At 49.3% G+C, this 22,238-nt stretch overlaps 1 protein-coding gene across 5 annotated transcripts; it reads left to right on the top strand.

Moving 5' to 3' along the window:
* The first annotated feature begins 3,932 nt into the window (after positions 1-3,932).
* On the top strand, positions 3,933-21,893 carry smg7 (SMG7 nonsense mediated mRNA decay factor). Of its 5 annotated transcripts, XM_084481286.1 has the most exons (23): positions 3,933-4,059; positions 4,919-4,950; positions 5,432-5,552; positions 6,709-6,841; positions 7,540-7,711; positions 9,009-9,080; positions 9,896-10,046; positions 10,852-10,987; positions 11,781-11,943; positions 12,392-12,554; positions 12,939-13,009; positions 13,193-13,253; positions 13,351-13,470; positions 13,956-14,388; positions 14,791-14,908; positions 15,257-15,612; positions 15,939-16,262; positions 16,948-17,100; positions 18,245-18,331; positions 18,469-18,622; positions 18,817-18,987; positions 19,301-19,452; positions 19,668-21,893. In XM_084481286.1, exons 1-23 carry the CDS (start codon positions 4,034-4,036, stop codon positions 19,779-19,781), a joined length of 3,483 nt encoding a protein of 1,160 aa, XP_084337412.1. In that variant the 5' UTR covers positions 3,933-4,033; the 3' UTR covers positions 19,782-21,893. The 5 variants fall into 5 exon arrangements, with proteins under 5 accessions (XP_084337412.1, XP_084337409.1, XP_084337411.1 ...); XM_084481283.1 differs by lacking the exon at positions 16,948-17,100; XM_084481285.1 differs by lacking the exon at positions 16,948-17,100 and having other exon boundaries at positions 15,942-16,262.
* Positions 21,894-22,238: the final 345 nt, after the last annotated feature.

Below are 22,238 nucleotides of genomic sequence, written 5' to 3' on the forward strand. Positions count from 1 at the left end.
ATGTACACTCTGGATACGTTTAGAGAGTGCAGGGTGACATTCAAAAACTGCATACCAGTTATGAAAAATTGTGCATGGAAATGTAATGAGTACTTCTTATGCCTCTTTTCCACCAACAGTACCAGCTCAACTCGCCTCGACTTGGCCCGCCTTTTTTTGCGTTTCTATTGCCAAAAAAAGTACCTGGTACCTGGTATCTGGTACTTTTTTTAGTAGCACCTCCGTCGAGGTTCCAAGCGAGCTGAGCAGGTACTTTTGTATGACGTAAACAGGCTGCTGGCAACTGATTGGCCAGCGGCAGCAAACGGGACTAATCATGTTGTGTCCGGCATGGCTCCCGTAGTGGTGGACTTCATGATTTGTTTGAATGAATCAGTTTGCGTCGGTCAGTTCACCAAGAAGAGTCGTTCGTTCGTTCGTTCGTTCGCATTTCCGGTAGCGGTGAATCATGATTCTCAGTCACTGAGACTGAGGTCAGACTCGGCTCCTCCCTCGTTCTCGTTCAAACGAATCACGAATGCACAGTTCTCAGGCGAGTCGGTCAGACTCAGCTCCTCGTTCGTTCTCATTCTCAAACGAATCACGATCGTGCAATGGTGCAAACGGTCATCAATCAACACAACATTAACTAAGTTCCTTTTAGCTGAGGAGGGCTTCATGTTCGGAATCGGGATGTTGTTGCCCGGCTGACTCTCGTGACAGTCCTCGAGTCCTTCTCAGTCCTCGAGTCTTCACCGCTAAACACAGTCAGTGAACGAACGGCGACTCGCGAGTCAGCGCAACTCAGCGACTAGTGGGTGGAGCTGGGAGTCGAGTCTTGGCGAACAAACGATACGAACAACGGCGAATCAGGTCGGTTCATTCGTTTTAAAGAATCGTTCGTTCGAACTGATTCGTTCGCGAATAAACTAGGGTCTCAAGGGGGACACGGATCACATTTCGCCCTGTGTATCGCTCCTTTCCCAGGGCTAGACGGCCTCCATCAACGTTACCATATGACAAGACACGCAGTTATTGCGTTTTTTATTTTATTTTATTTCCCATCATAACCTTTCCCGGGAATCAGGAAATAGTCTTGATCAGATTTTAGATGGAAACGCGATGTGCCTGGAACCAAACCAAGTCGTGCCGCACTTTGTGCCACAAGTTGTGGCGAGTTCAGCTGGTACTGTCGGTGAAAAAGTAGCATTTCAGGTATTGCTACCTAACGATGCCAGATGCTTGTTTGTTTTAAAACTTTTGATAGAAGTTGTTGCATAGTGTGTTAACCAAGTACTGGAAACTCAATTATTCCTATTCCATGTGCATCCATAAGGAAATAATGATGGTCTCATGCATTAGTCAAATAAAAATAATAAATATGGATATAAATAATTTAATAACTAACAATTGTAGCCGTTTAAAACTGACACAAGTAAACATTGCAATTACAAGTAATAAAACCCAAGAGACACAAAAATATAACCTTACAGTGATCTCTATGGGTAGAATACTGACCAGAGGACTTCTAGACACCAAGGGTTTCTTCAATGTGATAATCCATAGAAAATAAAGGGGGGCCCTCTAACAAGGACAGTTTTTATTTAGCGACAGGCTGCAGGAAAGGGGAAAAGAGGGGGGCTGCAGGGCATCTACTCAGAACTCGCACCCTGGCTTCTGCTCTCAATTCTGCCAGCTCTGTGCAGGGCTTTCACAATAAATGGGCCATGGGTTGGTGGGTGAACATTTATTTCTTTTTTATTTATAAATATATATGAAAATGCTTTGTGTCCATGTTTATGCCACACCAGGCTTTGGCTACAGAACTAATACTTGTTAGTGGGATCACTCATCTATTGTTTTTTTTCTTCTCATGGAATTTGTTGACAAAGTATATAATATATCACTAGATTTATCCTTTCATGATTCCTTTCAATTGCACACACTGACACTCCACAAACTTGGAATCTGATGCACACCATCTCCTGGTTGTTAAACCGGTTTGGGTGTCTGATGCACACCATCTCCTGGGCGTTAAACCGGTTTGGGATTTGATTAATTGTGGCGGCTAACAAGCACTACTCCATCGACGTGGTGGTGGCCTTTTACATCACCACCCACCTCTGGAATGCACCTTACAACATCATCCCCCATGCACACCTACTGATTCCACTGATATCCACACTGCACCTTGTTAATGATTAGTTAAATTGATTGCCTTTTGTTAAATAAATTACTGTTCTTAAACCGTTCATGGTGTGTCTCCCACATTTGTCATGGCTGAATAGCGAGGTTATGACGGCAGCTGCAGTTTTTTTCTTACCCTAGGTTTTTTTCCCTGCCCATATGTATCTGGATGATGATTTGTCCCATTCCCAAAACTGTTCATCTACAGGTATTGAATGAAAAAGGCATAACACCCTGTGTTATTCTTTACACATCGTTTTTACTATGGATGTTAAATCCAGGTTCCAATCATATTGATCAAAGGACACTCAAAGCTTGGTATTGTAATGGCAGTTATAAGTTATTTTTTTTTATCTTGTAGTCCATGAGACTGCTTTGCTTTTTACTACCTGTCTGTGTGTGGGCTTTGCGCACCTTCAAGGGAAAGATGCGGTGGTTGAAAAAAATCTTTCGACCGCTTATTAAGTTCACTCGTTGCTTATAATGGTTTATTCATTTCCCAGTATCATTTCCTTCATTTAGAAGACGGTTTTGTTCATTTTTGAATTGTAAAATAAATAGGCTACAATCATTTTTTGAAGTTGCGAGTTTTTGAAATTGTTGGAAGCGAGTCGAGCTGACCTTGCCTGCTGTACCGTAGCCTATATATGTAGGCTATTGTACTGTATATAATATTGGTGAAACACGACACTGCCAATGTGGCAGTTCCATGCGCAACAGGGATTTCTAAAGGTTACTGTAGTGGCGGCGACTAGCGTCAGGAGCAACATCACTACGGTAGAGCTAAGAAGGTTCTATGAACGCTTCAGACCAACCTTACCAACGAACGACGTAGGCTACGAAAGAGATTCATAGCAAAGAAAGTTTCGGGAAACACACGTGATGTTAAGGTAGAACTTAAAGTAGAGGTTACGAATGACGTAGCGTTAAGAAGGCTTTAAGAAGGTTTCGGGAAACCGGGCCCTGGCTCGTTGTTGATAAAATGCCTGTGATTAAGGGGGAAGGGTCCGGTGTGGTTCATCATGGGGGTGGGGTGGGGCGAACAGCCAATCAGCGTTCACTCCCTGTGTGTAACGTGGGTGAAGTAACGTAAAACAGCCAATCAGCGTTCACAGCGTTCATCAGCGTTCTAAAGGCTAGCTGTGTGGCTAACTGCTAGCCCGGGGACCAGCCCCCTGCTAGCTACCGCCGTGTAGCAGCACTACCATTGCCGCTGTCGTGAACAGGCGAAAAGTGTGTATTTTGGTGTGAACGCACAGTTAAGGTATTGGATGTGGGCGTGGTTGGACGTCCAACTCCGCCTTCCCGCAGGCCGCAGCTGTTAGTACTTGCCCTGTAGGCGTGGTTTATTCACCATTCCGCTCATTTCCAATATAAACTGAGTCTACCTGTGTTGAAGAGATGCATCACAAACCACCTCCTCGATTGCAAGCTCGTTAACCTTGTGTCTCTGAATAAACGTGTTGAACATTTACCACTCTCTGAGTCATACCCGTAACAACGATACCACAAAGGATTACAATTACGTTTCATCACTAGGCAATTTATTTGTCATCGAACTTAATTGTCATCGAACTCGTAGCGAGTCCAACCTCCAACCTTTAAAAAAAGTCTGCATTTTTAGTACGTCAGTGACACATCAGTACCTCGTATCAGTTTGATTACACAAACACACGCACATCCAGACGCACACAAACCCGCACACGCACACACACTTCTCCGCCCCCTCCCTCTAGGTTGCCTGTGTGACGGAGCGTCACACACACACCCACACACACAGACACACACAGAGTAACAATATGGCGCTGGGTGGAGTAGCTTTACGATTTTGGCCAGTCGTTGTCTGAAAGACAGACGATCGGACAGGATGAACCTCTGCGCTCAATATTTACGGTAAATCGTCACCCATACACTTCGTTTCCAAATCGCCCAGCGCGAGGGTCGCGATCAGCTACCTCATACCAATACTTGTTTTGGTTGGGATGCTAATAGCTAGCTGTGTGGCTAAAGGCTAGCTGTGTGGCTAACTGCTAGCTCTGTGGCTAGCCCGGGGACCAGCCCCCTGCTAGCTACCGCCGTGTAGCAGCACTACCATTGCCGCTGTCGTTCAACGGGGGTCTTTGTAGTTGTTTACAGTGGAACCTGCGACTGGTATCTCGCCTTGGGTGTCCTGCCAGTATGTCCCATGTTGTTATGTTGCTGTAGCCGAGGTCATGACGGGGTCACACTGAGACGGGCTGGTTTGTGTGTTGTTGCCAACTTGCTAATGTTAGCTTGCATTATGTTTTGCGTGTGTCAGGTTAGCATTAGCACGCTGCTTGGGATGGGTGGTGGTGGTATTGGTGGAGTAGCCTCATACACGATATGATTAGGTCCTTTATTGTTGATTGTGACTGGAGGTGGGGGTTTGGCGGGTTGAGTGTGAAGCCGCTAAACGCGTCTCGTCCTGCGAGGTCTGGACTGGCGGTGAGGGTGCTAGGTCCCATGTTTACCTTTTCATATTACTGTAACATCTCGATGTCTGCGTGGTCTGGATACAGACATCACCCCCTGCCATTCACCCTGATTATCTGTCTTAGTTTAAGAGTCTGTGGCTACCGAAGCTCTCAGGGTGGCAACATAATTCAATGATCCATTCATTATAGAGCAGTTAGCTGGCTCGACTACTAGTGTAGTTGGATATGATGAGGAAGTATCGCATTGCATATAAATGTTGGTTGACATTTGTACTTCTCTCTTTACCTCCGAGCAGACAGGCAGAGGCCCTGAAAGCTGACATGACAGGTATGTTTACAACTATTTAATTTATGTATACATTGTTGATTTGCTTGTCTTTTAATTGTGTTACTTTGTATAGACCTAAGACCTACATGTTAAATGAATGGAGGACCAAAATACCAGTGGACTTATGTCTTTGACCTTTTCATAACGTTCCAAGAAATCTTTTGGTTGATCTGTGCCAGTGTGAAAAATGTTTAGAAAATCGTATATAGAGAGCACCATTCAGTCCAGAGACCTGTGTGTGTGTGTGTGTGTGTGCGGGGGTATTTATTTTATTTGAATTTCTCTATAACATCGTTGAGTATATGTCTACCATGGTGTGTCAGTTGCGTAGTTTAGATCCTATGACATGTTACTCAGGGCTTACAGGTGTATAAGCTTAATGCTAGTATGTTTGGAAGTTGTCGGTGCCATGTCTTCAGTGTACCTGACAACAAAGGACTTGGGACTGAACCAGACCCTAATCTGTGACCCCTTTCTCCAGCAGACTCCAAGCTGGGAGCAGCAGAGGTGTGGACGTCCAGGCAGGCCCTCCAGGACGTGTACCAGAAGATGCTGGTCACCGACCTGGAGTATGCCCTGGACAAGAAAGTGGAGCAGGACTTGTAAGGAGCTCCTCTTGAACAGACGATAACGTACTGTTAGAGCAATATTTCACAACCGGTTTGCATATATTGGGGGTCAGTCAGACGGAGAAGGAACACACATTTAGAGGGAAACAGAACAACAGGATGAATAATCGAATTAATCATTTAATTTGATATGCAAACCAAATTGAGTGAATATAAACACCCTAACCCATTAATATTTTTATCTGGCATATTCTGGTGTATGAAAAGAAATAACAATTAATTTAAAGAGACAGAGACACTGTTTCAACCATGTGATTTAAAAAAAAATGTGTTTTGGGCTGAGAGTTATATGAAAGCGGGGGGCGTGTTATCCCCATGGTTACGACCAACGCTAACATTATGATACTTTTTTAGTTCCGTTGTCTAACTGTTAAGAACATTATAATAAGCGATGTTGTATAGAAAATCCGCCACACACCTAGCGTTATACTATATGTGTCCGGGAAGCCTAACCCTCAGGCGGACGTGGACATTAAATACATTGATGCTCAGATGGACCTTCACCATCCACACTCACACTATATGTTTCTGAGGAAGCCTTACCCTCGGACACGGGAACACGTCGCCACGACAACAGTCAACCACCCACACACCACGATGTGTGTGGATGGTGAAGCTCTGTCTGAGCAGCAATTTATTTCATACCCGTGTCTGAGGATAGGGCTTCCTCAGAAGCCTGTCGCAACGACAATGCAGTCAACCACTGCCCCGAAAGAGCTCCACATGTCCACACAAACCGCACCGCCTGTGCCCCTTGGCACGATGTCAGACTACCTAGGATAAGGTAGCCTGGGGTCACGAAAAGAATGCCACCTTCGCTCGCAGCAGTGAAACATTCACGGTGTTTCTTGGAGAATGGCAAAAACATGGGATTTTTTCCCTTTTTATCTAAAATGGGGACTTATTTCAGTAGCAGTGATAAGATGCCATAGATTACTACGTTGCCAATCATATAAGACAAATGACCACGTTTAAAACAAAAAGTGAATTGGGTTTACTCTCTTTAAGAGAGAGTTTATATAGTTAGAGGATGTACGCTGACACAATGTTAGACATTGCATCTGCATACGCTATGCATATCAAGTATTGCTATGTAAGTGACATTTTCATGTGTGTGTGTGGTGGACAGGTGGAACCATGCCTTTAAAAATCAGATCACCACCCTGCAGAGCCAGGCCAAGAACCGGGCCAACCCAAACCGCAGCGAGGTGCAGGCCAACCTGGCCCTGTTCCTGGAGGCTGCCAGCGGCTTCTACACACAGGTAAGGACTACACACACACACACACACACACACACACACACACACACACACACACACACACACACACACACACACACACACACACACACACACACACACACACACACACACACACACACACACACACACACACACATGAACATACCCACACACATAAACAAACACACATCATTCAGATTAATATGGAAGACAGAGAATTGAATGCCCTTGTTTGAACGAAGATCCTAATCAGAGCCATTTTATCCAATTGAAAACGCAGTGTTAAGATATATAACAACATCTCAAACTGCTCCATCTGTTTTCATTATGGTTTCCAGACACTTAACAGTTACCGTGGAAACGCTGCTCATTTACCGGAATGTTATTCCCTTTTTTCTTCTTCTGCTTCTGAGCCAATTAAGTCCTGTTATAGTTGTGACAACCTAAAGATCTGTCTGTCTCTGTCTGTCTCACTCTGTCCGTCTCGGCCTGTCTCTCTCTGGCTTGGTCTCCCTCCCTCTCTGTCTCTGTGTCTCTGTCTCTCTCTCTGTCTCTCTCCCTGTCTCGGTCTCTCTCCCCCTCTGTCTCTGTCTCTCTCCCCTTCTGTTTCTCTCTCTCTCCCTCTCTCTGTCTGTCTTGGATTCTCTCTCCCCCCCCTTCCCGACATGAATTCCGAAACATCACCATTTCTAACTGACCCATTCCCCTGACTCTCCCAGCTGCTCCAGGAGCTGTGCACGGTGTTCAACGTGGACCTGCCCTGCAGGGTGCGCTCCTCTCAGTTGGGCATCATCAGCAACAAGCAGGGGGTCTGCAGCGGTATCGTCACGCCACAGAGCAGCTCCTGCTCCTACATCTGCCAGCACTGCCTGGTGCACCTGGGAGATATAGGTAACTGACACGCACGGATCCATTTATACATATAGCCACACTATATATACTTTTATTCACATACATTTATACATATAAACACACTATATAAACCTTTTATACACAGACATTTATTAGGGGTGTAAGGATACACAAAAGTCACGATTCTGTATGTACCTCAGTCTTTTTTTATTCGATTTTCATTTCATTTATTGAATTGTATCAAACAAATGCTTTACACACATAAAAAGACATCAAATACAATTGAGGATAAAAACACAATAAAGTCCAGGACTTATTTCCATTGTGGTCTTCAACACAAAACAAGGACAAGACAAGACACTCACAGAGTGTGTGATAATCAAAAAAAATCGTACTGGAAAAATGTTTTCGGTACGCACCGAAATGAAACGTGCATCGAACCTAAGACCCTTACCGGAAAAATTTGGTACGAATATGCATATCGTTACACCCCTAACATTCATATATACACACTATATATACCTTTTATACACGCAAACATTTATACATATGTACACACTATATATACCTTTTATACATGGATACATTTATACATATATACACACTATATATACCTTTTATACATGGATACATTTATACATATATACACACTTTATATACCTTTTTATACACGGATACATTTATACATATATACACACTATATATCCCTTTTATACACAGAGAGGTATATATTATAACGATTAATAACAGCACTTTATGTCGTAATGTGTAACGTTCCACTAGCTCGTTGCTTAAAATAACCCGGACATATCTGTAGTCAGCGCTGATCGATAGAGATTTCAATAATGTTATCAATAAAATCACATCTTATGATATTCTAGAAATAAAATATGCTGGCCTACGTCTACCTCTCTCTTTGTTTACAAGAATCGTACTACCGACACTCCTCAAACCCCTCCCACTCACGGCACCCTGCCAGCTGGGCTACGCTGGTCAGCGTCACACAGGGGCACCACCAGGTGGACAGACCACGGTTATTGAGTTTTTAGAATTCTGAAAGTCTCCCGCCTGCTAACCGGGAGGGGCTCTAAGCAAGAGGATCAAATGAGGGCGGGGTTATGTAGTTAAACTTTGGTTTTTGCACGTAAAGGGTGATCACCACGTGTGAGTGTGATTTGCCATTACAAGCCGTTTGAAATTCTGCCTTTTCCTATGCCTTAGTGACATCACAAGTGGGAGTGTCCTCCTAGATGTATGCTGGATAAATAAGAAACATGTGCTATATTCCACAAGGTAGGCTGGTAGACTCATCTATATAATGTTTATGTACCTGCAGCTCGTTACCGTAACCAGACCAGCCAGGCGGAGTCCTACTACCGCCACGCAGCCCAGCTGGTGCCCTCGAACGGTAAGTTACCCACCATGTGCTCATGTTCCTCAATCTGTACCACCAGCATGTCCAGGTCCATGCAGTACAACGGTCTGTAACGGTACCATGCACTACAACGGTCTGTAACAGTACCATGCACTACAACGGTCTGTAATGGCACATTTCTGAGCCATATTGAGCCGTTCTCGTCTCGCAGTACTACTCTGTTGGGGTACTGAGAGCCTGAAAGGGTCCCGGCAAGTTTGAGCTACACACACTGTTCGTTGATTGGTCGACAGAATCATCCCTTTCGTGCAACAGGGGGATAATAACAAACAAACACAGTACCCGCAAGGTATTTCTGGACAACGGCGAAAGCTTTGTTTATTGAAGAAAATGTTGCGCAAAAGTTTGCCGTCCTTCTTGGACGTCCTACATTGTTGCTCTTTATTCATTGTGCGCGTTCTTCTTTTTCATGGATTTATTAGCAGGCTTCACTGTGTCGGGCTGCTATGAGATCACAATGCTTACGTAGCTGCCGTGGCTATTGCCGTCTGGCTTAAACCCCGCCCACCATAAAGGTACTGGTGGCGGTGGAAACATGTCACGTAACCGAGCTGGGCTATACCGCACCCTCACTGCTGAGCTGAGGCGTGCTGGGTCCGAAGCGTACCCTGCGGTGGAAATGCGCCATAACAGTGCCATGCAGTACCACTGTCCGTAACAGTGCCATGCAGTACCACTATCTGTAACAGTGCCATGCAGTACCACGCTCTGTAACAGTGCCATGCAGTACCACGCTCTGTAACAGACTGTAACGTGACTCCCCCTCCCCCTCCTGTGTCGGCCCACAGGTCAGCCGTACAACCAGCTGGCCATCCTGGCCTCCTCCAAGGGAGACCACCTCACCACCATCTTCTACTACTGCCGCAGCATCGCCGTCAAATTCCCCTTCCCCGCTGCCTCCACCAACCTGCAGAAGGCCCTGTCCAAGGCTCTGGAGAGGTACTACTCACACGGCTCCCCTTCACCCGGCGATGCTCTGACTGCTCCAACGCCAAGGGAGGAGCTCATGCGGAATTCCGCGAGCAGAACCGGTTTTGCGTGTATTAAAGGTGATCCTGTTTCATGAGTCCTATGCTTACGCGGGAGCTGAACGTGGAATTCCGCGGTCAGCTCCCCCCCCCCCTCCCGGTCGGCGTTGAGCAGTTGAGAAGTTGGCCGCAAGGTGGGGAAAACTCATAACAAGGGTAGACCTTGAAACTCAAACCGAAAACAGCACACAGCACACAGTCTTCCGTCACAGCACACAAATTCCCAAAGCACCACATCGTTTTAGAGCAGGCTTGATGTGACTCGTAAGCACCACACCTGGTCACAACAGGATCACCTTTAATACACGCAAAACCGGTTCATTCACTAGCCGCTATTTAGTCCTACATAGCATCTGAATTTGGTAGGGTGGACAGGATCATGTATCTGAATGCACTGTCTGATCCCTACCTATCATGTGTCTGTATTCACTCAGGGGCTGCTAGGGTGTAAGGGTGTTCTGCTCAATTATACCTTCACGTAGAGATTGGCTAGGGGGGGGTCAAACACAGGTCCCTCTTGACCAGGAGTCCAACACGTGTCACTTTCCTGCCCCCATATTGAGTTCTGTTCCTCCATCAGGAGAGGTGTATGTCAGTGTCAGTGTGTTGTGTTGCGACGGGGGTCCACCACCACCTTAGCCCCTGCGTTGTCCTGCCTCCAGTGGTGAGTTGTGGTTGCCTGATGATTTGTCTTCCCCCCCCCCCCCCCCCGCTAGTCGTGATGAGGTGAAGAACAAGTGGAATGTGGCAGACTTCATCAAGGCCTTCATCAAGTTCCACGGCCACGTGTACCTGAACAAGAGCCCGGACAAGCTGAGCCCTCTGAGGGAGAAGCTGGAGGAGCAGTTCCAGGTACGAACGAAGGCTCCTCATTGCTTCCTAACTCCTCTCTTCCTACCTGTTTTCAACTTGCCTTCATGCTACCTGCAACCTGCCTACCAACCTCCCTCCTCCCCATGTTTATTCCTTGATTCCTTCCTACCTGCATTTCCTGGTTCCTGCGTTTCCTACCTGGTCTTTTAAACAGGTCGCCAGAATCACATGAACTCTTTGATCCACAGGTCATGTTTGTTGTTTACTTTTTACATTTAGACCTTGAGCTCAGGAGGCAGCCATGTTCTTTATCAGTCCCTGATGGGAAATTAGGAATGAGATGAGATAAGAAATTTGATTATCTGTCACAGCACTAGTAGTAGTAGAAGCACAGGGCAAAGAGAGGATATGTAGCCTGGTGGGGTCATCGTGGTTCCGGTTCCCCAGGTTCTGATGTGGTTCTGGTTCCCCTGGTTCTGAGTTGGTTCCGGTTCCCCAGGTTCTGATGTGGTTCTCCTGGTTATAATGTGGTCCTCCTGGTTATAATGTACTTATCCTGGTTCTGATGTGGTTCTCCTGGTTAGAATGTGTTTTTCCTGGTTCTGATGTGGTTCTCCTGGTTCTGATGTGGTTCTGGTTATCCTGGTTATAAAGTGGATCTCTTGGTTCTGTTTTTCTCCTAGTTCGGATGTGGTTCTGGTCCTCCTGGTTATAAAGTGGATCTCTTGATTCTGATGTGGTTCTCCTGGTTATAAATTGGATCTCTTGGTTCTGATGTGGTTCCCTTGGTTATAATGTGGATCTCCCCCCCCCCCCCCCCCCCCGCCTACAGAGGTTGGTTCTGCAGAAAGCCTTCAGCTCCCAGCAGCTGGTCCACCTGACGGTCATCAACCTGTTTGACCTGAACCACCTGAGAGACCTGAGTCTGGAGGGCACCGAGCAGACCTACAGCCCGGACCAGCTCACCAGCTGGGCCCAGCTCCTTGGCCTATTTGGTAGGTACCACACCACTTAGGGCATAATAAACGACTGTGTACATTGCAACATGCAGTATTGTTTTTGACACAAAAAACCCTGGTTGGTTTGAAAGAGAATGAATGAAAAAATGAATGTATTTTATGGCTAGAGCTTGTGACGTCATTACTGTCATTACTGACAAGCTTGTATTGTTATTACGCACCAACCTCATGATGTCATTACGCACCGAGCTCATGATGTCATTACGCACCGAGCCCATGATGTCATTACGCACCGAGCTCATGATGTCATTACACACCGAGCCCATGATGTCATTACTGACTGAGCTCATGATGTCATTACTGACCGCGCTAATGATGTCATTACCGACCTCGCTCATGATGTCATTACTGACCTCGCTCATGATGTCATTACGACCAGAACAGCTGATGTCACGGTGTGTGTGTGTCTCCCCTCCGCCCACAGTGTCTTTCCTGGGCGTGATGTGCTGCCGGGTGCTGCTGAACCATCACAACCACCAGGGGGAGCTGCTGGGCGAGTGTCCGCTGCCAGCCGTCAAGGTGTCTCTGGACTGGCTCCGCCTGCGGCCAAGCGTCTTCCAGGAGGGAGCCCTGCACCAGAGGCAGCAGTAAGAGACCTCCTCCCGTTAGGACCACATGTGCCCTATCATCCAGAGGGCTTTGACAGCGCCTCAGAGGCATCGAGCAGCAGGGGGGATAACCTCTTAACCGCTCAGTGACTGAAGACGTTTCACGGGGAACCGCATGGATTTTCATTTGAATTGATGTTGTGTTCATCAGTCAGTAGCAACACTACGGCAGGGAGGGCTTGACAAGGGAACGTACGCAACAAGACATGGGTTTGAAACAACGGACCAATGGGTGCCACTGATACACATGAGGGTTCAACCCAAAAAAAACATTTAATTAGGGGACGGCCAAACAAAAAGAGGTGTGTACGTTTGAGTTTACAAATGTCTTGTTTCTGATGCTGCTGTGTGTTTGGTCCCCAGCGTTTGGCCCTGGCTGGTCTCCATCCTCAACAGCTTCCAGCCATGTGAGGAAATCATGGCTCCCTCTGCTGGTGAGGAGCATATTCAGTTCTTATAATGAAGCCATGATGACAATAGCATGGGCTACTGGCTGAAGATGATCCGTGTTCTTTGTTGCATTGTAGATCTTTATTGACCCTGTATATTTACAATATATGGGGACTGTTGAATTATCCTCCCAAGTTCTAAATGGTATGTTTGTTTGTGTCTCCCAGTCACTCCCCTGCCAGAGGAGTTTGAGCTGCAGGGATTCCTGGCCCTCAGGCCTGCCTTGAGGTACACACTCACTCACTCACTCACTCACTCACTCACTCACTCACTCACTTCATGGTCGGCTAGCCAGCTGGATAGTGACCCAGTCTGTGTGTTTCAGGACCCTGGACTTCAGTAAGGGCCACCAGGGCATGCTGCTGGATGGGGACGCCCCTGACCTCCAACCCCGCCACCACAGACTCATCAGCCTGGGGAGATGGATCGCTGATACCCTTCCCTGGTAACTGTCTCTCTCTCTTACTGTCTGTCTTCCCTGTCTCTTATTATGTCTTTGTGTGTCTCTCTCTTTTACTCACTCTTGTGCTGCCTCTGTCTCTCATCTCCCGACCCCTCTCTGTTCACCAGCTCTGTCTGTCTGTCTGTCTGTCTGTGTTTGTCTATGTTTGTCTCTCTATCTTTTTGTCTGTGTCTCGCTCTCATTCATCAAAATAGCTTTATTGGCAAATTATTAAAGCTACACATTGCCATCACTGTTGAGGATGGCCACTACATGGGGAAGACCATGTAGTGGCCATTTCCCTAGTAGTAGCCCATCTGTTTATTGCTCACGTCTTTCCGCCCACGTGGGATAAGATGCGTTGTGGTGCTAAGCTAAGTTGTGCTGCTATGCTTTGTGCTGCTAAGCTAGTGATCGTACGATGCGTCGTGGTGCTAAGTGGTCGTACAATGCGTTGTGTAACCACGGTGTTGTGTCCCGCGGTGCAGCCTGATGCGCTACCAGGCGAGCGACGAGGGCCAGCTCCTCTTCCGCAGCGACCTCCCGGGTCTGCCGGTCCCGGAGCCCCAGGAGCGGGAGGTGCCCGTCCTGCAGGAGTCGTCCAACGGCGAGGCGCACGACGCGGTCGCCAACAGGACCCTCAAGTCTGTGCTGTCGGTGGGCCGCGGCCCCGCCCCCGGCCCGGATGCCGGCGAGCGGCCCGTGGTCACCTTCAAGGAGAACATCAAGCCTCGGGAGCTGAGCCGTGACGCGCCACCCGCCCGCGCCGGACACGCCCACATCGAGCGCCCGCGGGACCCTCCCCTGAAAGCCGTGGGCGCGGCGGGGCGGGCCGAGCGGGCAGAGCCCAAGAGGGAGGGCAAGAGGAAGTGTGAGGCCAAGAGGACGCTGCAGGACAAGGCGTGCGACGCTGGGAAACAGGTACCGCCACGCCGCGCTCGCTTGTGGCCGGCGGGGGTGGGGAGTAGGAAATGGGAACCATATATTGCCCGTTTGGAATTACTCAGGGAGACGAAAAGTCATGAAACTTTAAAAAAAAACACAGTAAAGTGTAAAGCTTTTCTTAATGTTAACACAGTGGGCAGCCATCTTGGTATGATTTCAAACTGGGGGTTGAGGAGCCTTGCCCGGCTTCCTAATCAGGAACTCCCCAAGTGGTTTTAATGAATTTATTTACATTTCTGACTGAAGTCGGAAATCCCCAGTTCTGCCATATAAACGGGTACATTATGACTTTGGACATATGTGGGTTACCTTTCTAGAAATGGTTGCATGAGAGGAATTTTGTGTGTATGTGTGTTTATATCATGTGTGTGCTTCCAGGTGAAGGGTCAGACTGACCAGAGGAAGACCCCTGTGAGTCAGCCCCAGACCACCTGCTCCTCCCAGTTCATCCCCATCCACCACCCTGGAGCCTTCCCCCCGCTACCCAGCCGACCAGGTACACACACCTGGACACAACAACCGGATACACACCTGAACACACCCACTGGACAAACACCTGGACAAACACCTGGACACACCCATCTTATACACACCTGGACACACCCACCGGACACACACCTGGACACACCCATCTTATACACACCTGGACACACCCACCTGATACACACCTGGACACACCCATCTTATTCACACCTGGACACACCCACCTGATACACACCTGGACACACCCACCTGATACACACCTGGACACACCCACCGGATACACACCTGGACACACCAATATAATACACACACATCCCTACAGCTGAATCCGCACACCATGACGGAATCTCCACCCTGCCAGGTTTCCCGCCGCCGGCCTACGTCATCCCCCCTCCTGTGCCGTTCGCGGGCCTCCAGGTGAACCCGGGCTTCAGCTTCTCTGCTGGGGTCCCCGGTGCCTTCCTCCAGACCTCCGGCCCCCAGCCCTCCTCCGCCTCCTCTCAGGTCCAGGGGGGGAAGCCATCCCACATCCCGTACAGCCAGCAGCGGCCCTCGGCCCCCGGGCCAGCACCGGGGCCGGGGGGTCAGGGACAGCAGGCCGCGCCCCAGCAGCTGCAGGTGCAGACCCTGCCCCTCCAGCAGCAGCAGCAGCAGCAGTCCCCCACCAAGCCGGTCCAGATGGGGAAGAGCCCCCCGCACATTCCGGGCATGCAGCAGGTCTGGCTCATCCCCTCTGTCTTGTTCATTGATTGATTTGAATTCACACACGCATACCTACCTGCTCTACACACACACACGCACACACACACACACACACTCACACTCACACACCACACACCTTAACAAACCTTCAAACTTTTAATCAGAGAGGAAACATACTTTTTATTTTTGACATTGAATGTAACTTCATGTTCATCCATGTTGTGTGATGTCATCATCCTCATCATCACACCCTCCTCATCATCACAACAATCTCCCTCAATCTTACAGCCTGGGGCGCTGGGGCTTACAAATGACTGATTCTTGTTGGTTGTGACCCCCAGCAGTACATGCAGGTCCAGGAGCAGGCGGCCCCCATGTGGAGCCAGGGCCAGGCGGGAGTGCAGAAGATGCAGATGCAGTCCGTCAAGCAGTCCCAGCAGCAGCCCTACTTCCTGACGCCTCAGGCCCCCCCCGGCCCGCTGGACAACAGCAACAAGGGGATGAAGTTCCCCGACGTGGTCCAGATGCAGGACTACTACTGGGAGCAGACAGCCTACCGCATGGGGGGCGGGGAGCGAGGCCTGGGGAAGAGACCCCCCCCTGGAGGCTTCTGCCCCGAGGCCGACGCCCCGTCCGGCGCTGGGCCCCGCGGAGCTCCGTTTGAGGTGAGACACGTCCTCTGCGCTGAATGACGCGTCGGCCATCACCCATTGGTGCTAAACGCTAGCCGGGTGGGGGTCAGTGAATACGGACGGGGTTACCGTGTCGACCACACCCTTGTTGGTCAGCAGGCGTGATTCCCAAAATAGGTTTTTGGTGTTTTTCTGCAAAGCTTCACGGCATTATGCGCCGATTGTATTTGGTCTCAACTGGAAACCATGGAAACCAGAGCTGGCCCTCTAAAGCCAAGTGTGAATGCGATCTGACATCAGATGTGCAATGGACAGGAGACACCAGGTGTGGGCGCGCTTCTGGTAGCGTAACCCGAGGTCGCAGGTTCAATTCCCACTTGTGCCTTGGTTTCGTGTTTCATGGCTGCAGACCTCCGACCATTCCCTCTTTCCAGCGGTCTCACTGCCTTGCCGTCTGTCCCCCTCTCCCTCTTGCATCCTTCCCCTCTCTCCTTCCTTCCTTTTTCCTTTTCCTTTCCCTCCCTTGATCCCGCCCCTCTCCCCCCCCTCTGTGTGTGTGTGTGTGTGTGTGTGTGTGTGTGTGTGTGTGTGTGTGTGTGTGTGTGTGTGTGTGTGTGTGTGTGTGTGTGTGTGTGTGTGTGTGTGTGTGTGTGTGTGTGTGTGTGTGTGTGCGCGCCTGTCTGTGTGTGTGTGTGTGTGTGTGTTCTCCTTCTCCCAGCAGGAAAACAGGGGCTCGGTCCTCCTGCCAGAGCTGGTCAAATCTCTGGCCGACTTGGAGGAGACGGGGGAGGGCCTGCTGTGTACTAAAGCCCCTGGTTTCTACCAGGCCCTGGCGGGGCCTCTTAGCACTGCTACCAGACACAGCCTGTTTGTATGTAGCCTCGCCTCTCGAACCCAGGCCCCAGAACCCAGAGAACCATGACTCTAGGGAACCAATCCAACAAGTGGATGTAGTCTTGGAATGTCACAGATATGTGACATTTTAAGACCGGATACACTTGCATTCATTCATTCATCATCCAGACAACTTTTGCATGAGTTGTACACCAAATTCCATAGCGAGCTGTATCCTAATACTGAAATAATTATATATATATATATATATTTTTTTTTTTTATACAAAATGGTATGTTCTTTAAATCCAAAATCAAGCTTTTATTTTTACTGAAATAAGGATACACTGATTGCTTGGTGTTTAGTTGCCAGTCAGATCTGAACATTAACAAGACCTGTTGGGACACAAACTCTTATTGGCTGCTGTTCAATAGCCCAACCCCTACAATTTCTCAGACCCGCATGGTTCCCTCTTTTACTAATGGCCCAGAAAGACCAACTGGGTTGAGATAGTTTGATCTGCGCAGTGTGGCTAACCCTTAGCAGCAACGCTAGCGGAGGTCTGTAGTGACTGTAGTCCACAGTGTCGTTGGGAAGGTGGTAAACCTCTCTGCGTTCACACCGCTCCATGCAGTCATCCCTCCATCTGTCTCTGTCCAGGCTGTGTGTGAGTGGCTGGCTAGCTGCTTAGCTAGCTGGCTGGCTGGTTGGCTAACTAGCTTGATGTTTGGCTAGCTTGTTATCTAGCTGGCTGGCTGGTTAGCTAGATAGCTTGTTATTTAGCTGGTTTGCTGGATAGTTAGCTGGCTGGCCGGCTGGGGTGAGTGTGAGCCAAGAGGGGCTTCCCCCTAGTGGACAAGGCTCACAGCCAACCAGCTGTGGTCTGGTCAGCAAGTCAACCCGTTCATCTCGTATTGGCCCTCATCAATTCATTGGCATGATGTCGATATGAAATGAGAGTTGGATGAAACTATACACGGTCATGATGATGGTTATACTTGCTTGTGTGTGTGTGTGTGTGTGTGTGTGTGTGTGTGTGTGTGTGTGTGTGTGTGTGTGTGTGTGTGTGTGTGTGTGTGTGTGTGTGTGTGTGTGTGTGTGTGTGTGTGTGTGTAGCGTGTGATGTGGGATGCCACCCTTTTTTCTTTTTTCTTATAACATCCGTCTCGTCCAATCAACAGCTGCCAAGTCAGACCAGGATGGACGGAGTCTCGGACATGATCAGCCAATCCTCTTCCCTGCTGCCTCTGAGTGGCTTCCCCATCCAGGTGGGTTACAATGAGGCGCAGACAATTCACTGTGCCTTGTCTCCCCCTCCTCCCTCACCCCCAAGGGGGCTGGGGGGCTTGGCTGTGTGTGTCGGGACCAAAGCCCAGGAAGAAGCTAATAATGTTTGTGTGTTTAGGAGAACTTCCAGAACAACAGCATCTTCAGCCAGGCGTACGGCCACAACCTGGCACCCCACCCCAAGCCCGACGCTCCCATGATGCACCAGGAGCCCTCGCTCTACTCCCTGTTCGAGGGCACGCCCTGGTCCCCCTCGCTGCCCGCCAGCTCAGGTACCCGCAGCGACCCGACCCGGGATGGGTCTCGGTGGGTCCGTGTCTCTATGCTCAGTTTGAACGCGACACACACATTGCGCTGGTTTTGATCCGCAGTGCCATGTTTAGATTTGGGATAACGGTAGAAAACACTGACCGTAATTCATGTGAGTGAACAGCCGTCTCATGTTGTTGGTTGTTTTGTACGACAGACCAGTCCACCCCGGCCAGCCAGTCCCCCCACTCCTCCAACCCCAGCAGCCTGCCCTCCTCCCCCCCCACCCACAGCCACGCCGCCACCCCCTTCTCCAACTTCGGGCCCATAGGCACTCCGGACAGCCGGGACCGCCGGCTGCTTGACCGCTGGAAGACCGACAAGACCGGTAACCGGATTTCCACTTGGCAACTTCTGGTCTCTCAGTAGTAGGGAAAGACTGGGGCTAGGCTTCTTTGTGCTAGGCTCCTAGGTTTACCTGTTGCTAGGATAGTAGGTTACTTATTTCTAGGCAACTTGTTGCTAGGCTACTAGGTTACCTGTTGCTAGGCTACTTGTTGCTAGGCTACTAGCTTCTAGACCGCTTGTTGTTATGCTACCAGTTGCTAGGCAACCAGGGTACTTGTTTTTAGACTACTTGTGGCTAGGCCGCTGGAAGCGAGGGGGACAGTGTTTTTGACGGTTGCCCCCTCGTCCTCCAGGAGGTGTCGGGGGCCTGGGCTTGGACTACCTGCCCTCGGGGTCGGTGGCTCCAGACCCCAGCTGGCACCAGCCCGGCCCGGCAAACAGCTCCTGGGCCGGCCAGGACACGCCCATGGAGGACTCCTCCACCGTGCTGCTGGACAGCCTCAAGGTACCACCTCCCTCCCTCGCACACACGTATGCACACGCACGCACGCACACGCACGCACATATGCATACGCACGCACGTATGCACACGCACACTTATATGCACACGCACACACTGTTGTCTAGCTATGCCTGTGCCAAACCGCAGCAGATATAAAACCCTAAAAATATGTGTGTAAAGTAAGGCGAGAATGACGGCGGTCGCCCTCTCTGTCCCAGTCCATCTGGTCCAGCTCCATGATGCAGCCCGGCCCGTCGGCCCTGGAGCAGCTCCTCCTGCAGCAGAAACAGAAGCAGCAGCGGGCCCACGGCAACATGAACCCTCCTCACTGAGCTGCAGCGCCCCCTGCTGAGGGGGGAATACCTGGAGGAACACCCACATTACTGTGGGGAGCGGTGGAGGGGAGTTAACCCCCCCCCCACCCACCCACCCACCCAAGAGCCCCAACGACGGGAGCCACGGTTGCTATGATCTGTTGCCGAGGCGCGCCTCACCACATGGGAGGACAGGGGGGAGGGCGAGCGAGCAAGCTCTCTCTCTCTCCACGCCGCCGCCGAAAAACCCCAAGGTCCGGGTTCAACTGTAAGCCCAACGCCAGACTCAGAACAGACCCCTCCTACACACACACACACACACACACACACACACACACACACACACACACACACACACACACACACACACACACACACACACACACACACACACACACACACACACACACACACACACACGTGTAGGACTACCCCCCCCCTCCTTTCAGAACTCTTCTCTTCCTCGAGTGAAAGACTTCCCAGGAACGACGTCACGACTCAACGATGATCTCTGATTGGCTGTTTGCACTCGGCGGATATCTCTTTTTAAAGACGCTCTGTGGACGGAGGGAGGGAGGAGACGGGTGAGATAAAGGGGGGAGGGAGAGAGAGAGAGAGAGAGAGAGCGGAAGAGCAGTCGTGTGGTGTTATTTTCCTGGGGGAAGAGCCCTGGAGGTATACCGGGGCGGTCTCTCATGTCTTCACTACTTTCACTTGTTATGGAGAGAGGCAGGAAGGAACTATCTTTGGCTGGTTTCTGTCTTCATCGATGAAGACTTTATTTTTATTTTTATCTAAGCGTGTGCCAATCGTGGCTGCACACGGCCGGTGGTGTTTTTCCCACCGGTCGAGAGAGAGAGGGAGGTGCGGTCCGTGGTGCACTTCCACCTCCTCACCACAAGGTCGCTCTGTCGAGCCTGGAGACATAAACATTGTAGGAGGAGTTAAGAACGTTTAAAAAAAGAAAAAAAAGTTAAACTTAAGTATTCTGATAAAAACACAATACTGTATTTAGTGGTGTGTCTCTTCTCTGTCGCCCCGTTTAGCGTCATTAACTCTGGGGTACGTGTCTGGTAGTTTCTGCTTTTAAAGAGAGCTCCTCTGCTTAAAGCTGAAGTTTGATCTTCTCAGCCCCAACGTTCTTTGTGTTTAAAAAAAGATCCATTAATAATCACGGCATTGTAAGCGCTGCTGCAGCTGTTTACTTTGCGAGCGTTGGTTCTGTTTAGTTTGTTGCTATCCTGCCTGTTGCCTGTTTTCTGCCTGCTTCCTCTCTGGAGTCCCCTGCCATCGGGGGTGGGGTCGGGAAGATCCCGCCGGCCCGAGGCGGACTCTGAGAATGTAATCCCTCTTTTCTTCTCTCTAAACGGAACCCGGTGACGCACTCTGAACGGCCGGCGCTCTTTACAGCGTTTAGTCTTTTTTCTGTTCGTTTTTTATAACCGTAGTAGTTCGGTCCGCAGAGGAAGTCGGGCGAAGATCCCATGTGACCCCGTAGCTCTTAATGAATGGACCCCCTGACCCGGGTCACCCCAGAGCCAGTGTGTCCAGTGGCGATGGCCAACCGCGACAGAAATGGGGTGGATGGATGTGGCGGTTCTGGCTCCACCAGTGGAACCCTAGGTGTTCCATGAGGCACGGAGCCACGAAGCGGTTTGGGACGGCGAAGGACCCGCTTTTTTATTTACTTGCGGATCTTTTTATTAAAACCGACTTTAGAAAACGACGCGTCTATTTTCCGTTGTGATTGTGCTTCTCTTGTTGCATTTACAAATGTAATTCAAAAACGAAACGTTTGAGTTCGGTTGGGACTGTGAGACCGGATGCTGGTGGTAGAAACCCGATCACACTAGAAGACATTAGCTTGGGGGAGAAAAATAGGAAACTATATAAACCAGCACACAACTCTACCAGGTGGTTCTGAACCCGGACTGTTTTTTGGAAGCGGGTTCTGGATATGTGTAAACGCAGCAAACCCAAAATAGGTGCTGCTGGCGTTGCCATGGTAACGATGCCGTGTGGCGGGAACGTCCGGGTGGTTGGTTAGCATAGTTCGGTGTAGCCTTTCTCCACTTTCACAACTGTTGGGATCTGACCTTAATAAACGTTGATCATGTTCTCCCTTTCAAAGTGTATGGAATTATTTTATTTATTGCTGTTTAACAACATTGTTTTATGTTGTTCGTTTCTTGTAGCCATTATTTTTTTCTTAGTCTATTTTTTGTGCAGGTATAGCTGTACTGGCTGCTTCGTGTTATGTGTACGATGCTGCTTTTGGTGAAATTATATTACCATATGGCAACCATACAGAACGAATCGTTAAAGACAGCTGGGTTTAAAAATATTATTCATGAGAAATGTTTACGACTTTATACTTAGTAGTTGTCAAACACAAAAAGTAACAAGTAGCACATTTATGGAATTATTTCACATTTTTAGGACAAATATGCATTTAGCATGTAATACTAAGGGCTA

Source organism: Micromesistius poutassou (assembly GCF_964030765.1).
Source record: "Micromesistius poutassou genome assembly, chromosome: 16".
In the NCBI taxonomy this organism is placed as follows: Eukaryota; Metazoa; Chordata; class Actinopteri; order Gadiformes; family Gadidae; genus Micromesistius; species Micromesistius poutassou.